This window comes from Vipera berus (genome assembly GCF_964194415.1).
Source record: "Vipera berus genome assembly, chromosome: 1".
Classification (NCBI taxonomy): Eukaryota; Metazoa; Chordata; class Lepidosauria; order Squamata; family Viperidae; genus Vipera; species Vipera berus.
In genome coordinates this window covers 354999695-355007470 of record NC_138202.1, presented here as the reverse complement: position 1 = coordinate 355007470, position 7776 = coordinate 354999695, and the positions used below count along the sequence as shown (strand labels likewise).

The 7776-nt window shown below is 43.3% G+C and overlaps 1 protein-coding gene across 1 annotated transcript in view; it reads right to left on the bottom strand.

The window, feature by feature from the left end:
- Positions 1–5204: 5204 nt before the first annotated feature.
- Positions 5205–7776, bottom strand: part of DHX40 (DEAH-box helicase 40) — a 39019-nt gene continuing 36447 nt past the window's right edge. Inside the window, exon 18 of the mRNA XM_081313846.1 lies at positions 5205–7036. Coding sequence (XP_081169972.1) covers positions 6897–7036 — 140 coding nt within the window. The 3' untranslated portion in view covers positions 5205–6896. The remainder of the gene's footprint in view (positions 7037–7776) is intronic.

Sequence of the window (7776 nt, the reverse complement as noted above, 5' to 3'; positions counted from 1 at the left end):
GTAAAGATTTTTTCTCCATAGGAACCTGGAATGTAAGATCCATGAATCAAGGAAAGCTGGACGTGGTCAAACAAGAGATGACAAGACTAAACATTGACATCTTAGGTATCAGCGAACTAAAATGGACAGGAATGGGTGAATTTAATTCAGATGACCATCAGGTATACTACTGCGGGCAAGAATCCCTCAGAAGAAATGGAGTAGCCTTCATAGTCAATAAAAAAATAGGAAAAGCAATACTGGGATACAATCCTCAAAATGACAGAATGATCTCAGTTCGAATCCAAGGCAAACCATTCAATATCACAGTAGTCCAAGTCTATGCCCCAACCACCAGTGCTGAAGAGGATGAAATTGACCGGTTCTATGAAGCCCTACAGCACCTTATAGAACTAACACCCAAAAATGATGTCCTTATCATCATGGGGGATTGGAATGCTAAAGTAGGAAGCCAAAAGATAAGCGGAATAACAGGCAAGTTTGGCCTTGGAGTACAAAATGAAGCAGGGCACAGGCTGATAGAATTTTGTCAAGAGAATACGATGGTCATAGCAAACACTCTTTTCCAACAACCCAAGAGACGGCTTTACACATGGACATCACCAGACGGTCAACACAGAAATCAGATTGACTATATGCTCTGCAGCCAAAGATGGAGAAGCTCTATACAGTCAGTAAAAACAAGACCAGGAGCTGACTGTGGCTCAGACCATGAGCTTCTTGTTGCAAAGTTTAGGCTTAAATTAAAGAAAGTAGGGAAAAGCGCTAGGCCAGTCAGGTATGAATTAAATCATATCCCTGTTGAATATACAGTTGAGGTGACAAATAGATTTAAGGAATTGGATCTGATAGACAGAGTGCCTGAAGAACTATGGACAGAGGTTCGCAACATTGTACAACAGGTAGCAACCAAAACCATCCCAAAGAAAAAGAAATGCAAGAAAGCAAAATGGCTGTCTGAGGAAGCTTTGCAAATAGCTGAGGAAAGGAGGGAAGCGAAAGGCAAGGGAGAAAAAGAAAGATATGCCCAATTAAATGCAGAATTCCAAAGAATAGCTAGAAGAGATAAGAATGCCTTCTTAAATGAACAATGCAAAGAAATAGAAGAAAACAATAGAATAGGGAGGACCAGAGATCTTTTCAAGAAAATTGGAGAGATGAAAGGAACGTTTCATGCAAAAATGGGCATGATAAAGGACCAAAATGGCAGGGACCTAACAGAGGCAGAAGAGATTAAGAAGAGGTGGCAAAATTACACAGAAGAACTATACAAGAATGAGCTTAACGTCCCTGATAATCACAATGAGGTGGTCACTGACCTCGAGCCAGACATCCTAGAATGTGAAGTGAAGTGGGCCTTAGAAAAGCTGAGCAACAACAAAGCTAGTGGAGGTGACAGTATTCCAGCTGAGCTATTCAAAATCTTAAAAGACGATGCAGTAAAAGTGCTACACTCAATTTGCCAGCAAATTTGGAAAACTCAACAGTGGCCACAGGATTGGAAAAGATCAGTTTACATTCCAATTCCAAAGAAAGGCAGTGCCAAAGAATGTTCAAACTATCGCACCATTGCACTCATTTCTCATGCTAGTAAAGTTATGCTTAAAATTCTACAAGCTAGACTCCAGCAGTATGTGGATCGAGAACTACCAGAAGTACAGGCAGGATTTCGAAGAGGCAGAGGAACTAGAGATCAAATTGCTAACATACGCTGGATCATGGAGAAAGCTAGAGAGTTCCAGAAAAACATCTACTTCTGCTTCATTGACTATGCTAAAGCCTTTGATTGTGTGGATCATAACAAACTGTGGCAAGTCCTTAGAGAGATGGGCATACCAGACCATCTTATTTGTCTCCTGAGAAATCTATATGCGGGCCAAGAAGCAACAGTGAGAACTGGACACGGAACCACTGATTGGTTCAAAATTGGGAAAGGAGTCCGGCAAGGCTGTATACTGTCGCCTTGCCTATTTAACTTATATGCAGAGCACATCATGAGAAAGGCAGGGCTAGATGAATCAAAAGTTGGAATTAAGATTGCCGGAAGAAACATCAACAACCTAAGATATGCAGATGATACCACTCTAATGGCAGAAAGTGAAGAAGAACTAAAGAGCCTCTTGTTGCGGGTGAAGAAGGAGAGTGCAAAACTTGGATTGAAATTAAACATTAAGAAAACCAAGATCATGGCATCTGGCCCTCTCAATTCCTGGCAAATAGATGGGGAAGAAATGGAGGTAGTGACAGATTTTATTTTCCTGGGCTCCAAGATCACTGCAGATGGGGACTGTAGCCAAGAAATTAAAAGACGCTTGCTCCTCGGGAGGAAAGCCATGGCAAATCTAGACAGCACACTAAAAAGCAGAGACATCACCCTGTCAACAAAAGTGCGTATAGTCAAGGCTATGGTCTTCCCAGTTGCAATGTATGGCAGTGAAAGCTGGACCATAAGAAAGGCTGAGCGCCAAAGAATTGAAGCCTTTGAACTATGGTGCTGGAGAAGACTCCTGCGAGTTACTTGGACTGCAAGGCGATCAAACCGGTCAGTCCTAGAGGAGATCAACCCTGACTGCTCTTTAGAAGGCCAGATCCTGAAGCTAAAACTCAAATACTTTGGCTACCTAATGAGAAGGAAGGACTCACTGGAGAAGAGCCTAATGCTGGGAAAGATTGAGGGCACTAGAAGAAGGGGACGACAGAGAATGAGGTGGCTGGATGGAGTCACTGAAGCAGTAGGCGTGAGCTTAAATGGACTCCAGAAGATAGTAGAGGACAGGAAGGCCTGGAGGAACATTGTCCATAGGGTCGCGATGGGTCGGACACGACTTCGCAACTAACAACAACAACAAAACTAATGATAACAGCTCTTAAATCTGTTATTTTGTTTTATTTTTGCACAAAAAATTGTATAATTTGCATTTGCATTCATTTACAAATGGAATATGTTGTTAAAATGTATTGGTGTTGAAATAATTAGTGCACACATATACCTAAAACCAGTTTATTGCATTTGGCAATTGTACTAAAAAAAAATCTCATTGTCAACCAATATAATTCATTTAATTTGAAATCAAGTGAAAAATTGATTTTAATTATTTTATTAAAACAAATTAATGGCAATTCTTTTATAAGAAGTTGCCTCAAACAAAATCAGTTTGACATGCCTGCTCTAGGTAGTTGAATGCTCCAGCCTACCAGCATTCCTTTGCAGACCACAAAGATTTTTTAATTTATCAGTGTGGGCCTTTCCCTTCTACAAGTTGCACTGACCTCTTCTAGATTTTCCTCTTGCCTTTCTGAGTTAACTCCTTGGTCTGTCATTGAGCACGAATTGACTTTGTAGGGAAGCATATTATCATTTGATGTATATTTAACATATGTTCTACCTTTATTTACCAATTATATAATATTTGTATGCAATTTGTATGCACCTGGCGAAGTTTGGGGCAACTTACAATATTTTTAAAATCATAAGATTAAAACATAAAAGCAGGGCTTTTTTCTCATAGAACGCTCAGAATGGCATTCCAGCACCCTTTTTTTGCACAAAAAGAAAAAAGCTTTTGCACAAGCTATGCTACTCCCTCTATTGATTGATTGATCTAAAGGGGGGGGAATAGAATAATAATAATTTCCTCCAGGGTGTTTATGGAGTGGGAGAGGTCAAAAACGTATGACCGTCATGACTGCACAATTGAAGCCCCTCTTTGATTACATGTGTCGCAATGCCAATAAAAAAGGGCAGGATTTCAGTTCCTAGAATTCCCCAGCCAGCATATTTAAGTTGTGCCAGTTTCAACTCCCAGAATTCCCCTGCCAGTAGGCTTTAAGTTGTGTCAATTTCAACTCCCAGAATTCCCCCACCCAGTAGGCTTTGTGTCAATTTCAACTCCCAGAATTCCCCACCCAGCAGGCTTTAAGTTGCGTCAATTTCAGCTCCCAGAATTCCCCAGGCAGCAGGCTTTAAGTTGTGTGAACTTCAACTCCCAGAATTCCCTACTTTTAAATTTTCTTTTTTGGCACACACACCCCACCACCAACCACAGATACCCCTTACAAGATTTATTGGATTTTAAACCAGGGGTCCCCAAGCCCTGGTCTGTGGACTAGCACCGAGCTGCGGCATGCCAGAAACCGGTCCACGCAAAAAACGGAGCCCCATCCGTGGAATGCAGATAACACACGAAACCATGCCCTCTCTGGTTCACAGAAAAATGTCTCCCCATGGAACCAGTCCCTGGTGTCTGAAAGGTTGGGGGCCTCTGCTTTAAACCTAAAAGGAACATGGCACATGGTCAGAAGTCAAGGACTGTGCCTTGTTAACAATATTTCTGGGCACTAACTTCTCTGGACGTTTTACACACAGGCTGTCCTCAACTTACAACTGTGTTGAGACCAGAATTACAATTATAAGTCAGGGCAGTCATTAAGTGGGTCATCACATGGCTGTGCCTGATTTTACGAGCTTCTTTTGTGGAGGTAGTTAAGTGAATGCCCCCGTCATTAAATGAGCAACACAGTTGTTAAGTAAATCCATTGTCCACAATGGATGGTTTTTGTTTGTTTTTTGGCTGGAAACTGGACATAAAGTTTCCGGCAAAAAAATATTGTAAATTGCAGTCATGTGACCACAGAACACTACAAACCAGTTACAAGACCAGGCCCCGGCAGGGGGGGGGATGGGGGGCATCAAACCTTTGAATGTAAGTCGTAACTTTGGACAGTCACTAAGCAACCAGCCATAACTCAAGGCCCACCTATTCCACACTGGCTGAGTTCACACAATAGAAGGCAACTACGATCCCATTTGGTCGTGCATGTACAGGGTTAATACAGTAGTAAAATGATAGCAATCAGATGGATCCTCTTTCAGCCTTTTGAAAGTTCTTATTTTTCTTATTTCTTTTAATTCAACATTGTCCTCTTTCTCTGTTCTTTTTCCCTTGCATTGTTGCACTGCCATTGTACATTTTTATTTTAGGTCCCAGGTATGTTTTATTTTGCATTTCCCCCCCACCCCCGTGTAATCTGCTAAGAATTGTTTGGATTGTGGCAGTCCTAGAGATGCATTTGATAAATAAATATTCCCTCCGCAAAAAGAGCATTGCAGTCATCCAAGAGCGATGTTCATTCTTGGTTGGCGTTCTCCAACAGACAAGACAATACGGTCAGGCAGGCAGGAATGCAGTTTGAGCCATCAGAGATTTATAAGCAAGAGTACAAAATTTATTTCCATATTCTACAAAGTGAAGGCAGCTACTGCAGAATATACTACAGGCGCACAGTGCAACTCAGAAATATGAAACAACAAACTGAACAAAAAAGCTCCCGTTTGAAATTGTAACTTACCCAAATAATTCTGATGTCATAACGCTAAATTCAAATTGCACCAGCCAGGGGGGAAAAATATCAGTGGCTGTAGATAAAAACTAGAAGCAAGATCTTCAAAAAGTTAAATATATTCATTTCAGGATTCCGCCCCCCCCCCCTTCAAATTTGGAGAAGAGAAAGAATCAGGATTTATTATGATGGTGCCCTGGTGTTCAGCTATCAAAAATCCTCGTCGGTTTGCTGTTGATTTCAGTGCAACTGCAAACTGGCTTTTTAACTCACTATATCTTAGTTGCGTGTAATGAATTTTCAAGTTACTGTAAATTCATGGGATACACTGCAAGGGACCCCACGGACAGGTAAAGGTAAACTAATTTGGATTTATACAGATAGTCCTCGACTTGCTTAGTGAGTAATAAATAATAATAATAATTATTATTATTAAAGGTAAAGGTTCCCCGCACATGCGTGCTAGTCGTTTCCGACTCTAGGGGCTGGTGCTCATCTCCGTTTCAAAGCCGAAGAGCCAGCGCTTGTCCGAGGACGTCTCCGTGGTCATGTGGCCGGCATGACTAGACGCCAAAGGCGCACGGAACGCTGTTACCTTCCCACCGGAGTGGTCCCTATTTTTCTACTTGCATTTTTATGTGCTTTCGAACTGCTAGGTTGGCAGAAGCTGGGACGAGTAACAGGCGCTCACTCTGTTACGCGGCACTCGGGATTCGACCCGCCAAACTGCCGACCTTCTGATCGACAAGCTAAGCCTCCTAACCCACTGAGCCACCGCGTCCCTATAATTATTATTATACTATTTGAAATTATGACAAAACTCCCTGGGGGTATTTACAACCCAAATTCTACGTTCTGACAACCCTTGTCGACAACTCTGTTGTCATGTGGTCATAGTTCAGGCATCCGGCAAAGAGTCGCATTTATGGCTATTTGCAACATTCTGAGGTCACATAGCTGCGTTTTATGACGTTTTGACCAAAACTGGCGTTTACTTAGTTTTGGGCAAAAATGGCTGATAGCAACCCATTGGTTTGATTAATGGCCACCACAAGAAAAGGTCGTAAAATTGGGCCAATGATGCGTGACCTGATTTACAACTGTCATAGTTAGGACCGTGATGGGTAGGCTGCATTACGGTCATTAAGGCAAGGACTACCTGTGGTTTAAGACGTGACTTCAGAAACACTGGAGTTTGTGGCCAATGCAATCCAAACGGTCTGCTTCTTAGCAACCAGCTTGGAGTCTGAGATTAATCCTGATCCTTAAAATGGATCTTGCAAAGGGACGATGGGTCTCGGTAAGAAAGCAGAAATTCTCACTAACTCCGATGACTTAACAACTACCGCCCTCAATGCTGCTTCATCTCTGCTGACTAGTTCTTGCATATTAGACAGTAATTATTCCACGGCAGAGATAAGGGGATTCTCCAAACATTTCTGGGTCTGGGGCCTTCTACTTTTCTTCCCAGCTACCGCCAGCAATGTACGCTCTGGTCCAAAAATGAAAACCATCCCAATAGGAACCAGATTGATGGGCTGGTGATAGTGACCAGCCTAGCTGGAGTTTTTAGAAGAAATGCCGGATTCTCGCACTCTTTGCTGCTTCCTCTCTAGGAACCGAGCGCGGGCGTCTCTGATTGACTGCTCGTCGTTCCGCTTCTCCATCTTCCTGGCGGCTTCACCTGGTGCCTTTTCTGAAGACAAAAAAATAAGAGTTGTAAAATCAGGGGTCTCCAACCCCCAGGCCGTGGACCGGTACCGGGCCGCAGCACGCCAACAACCGGTCTGCACAAACAAGCAAAGTCCCATCTGTGGGATGCAGGCAGCACACAAAATCACGCCCCCTCCAGTCCATGGAAAAACCTCTCTCCATGGAATCGGTCCCCGGTGCCCAAAAGGTTGGGGGCCTCTGTTCTACATGACAAAAGAGCAGAAGGGTCTCCCATTTACAAACCATACGCCGTCTCCTCCTGTCAAAGCTGCCGTCGTACACTTGAGCTTTGCATTGGCTAGCTGCCAGTCCGCCATGAACTATGGGGGGGAGGCAGCTGGACGGGAGCGGAGGGGGAAAGCTACCAGCTCATCGTGCTTTCCAGAGACCCCGTCTCAAGGTCAAAGCTCTGGGAATGGAATGCAATGGCCAGCCCGCTGTTGAAGAGAGCGTTCCCAAAACAATTTATTCAAGTATTCATTTGGATAGTAAGGGACCAGAGGAGAAGAGGAACTGGATGGGGGAAAGTTAACTGGGAAACATTGGCGTGAGAACTTCAGTTCTAGCTTTGCTATACGGCAGGGGTTTTCAAATGTGGCCCTTTTATGACTGGTGGACTTCACCTCCCAGAAATCCTCAGCCTGGCTGAGGAATTCTGGGAGTTGAGGTCCACCAGTCATAAAAGGGCCACGTTTGAAGAAGACCCCCTGCTATATTGTAATC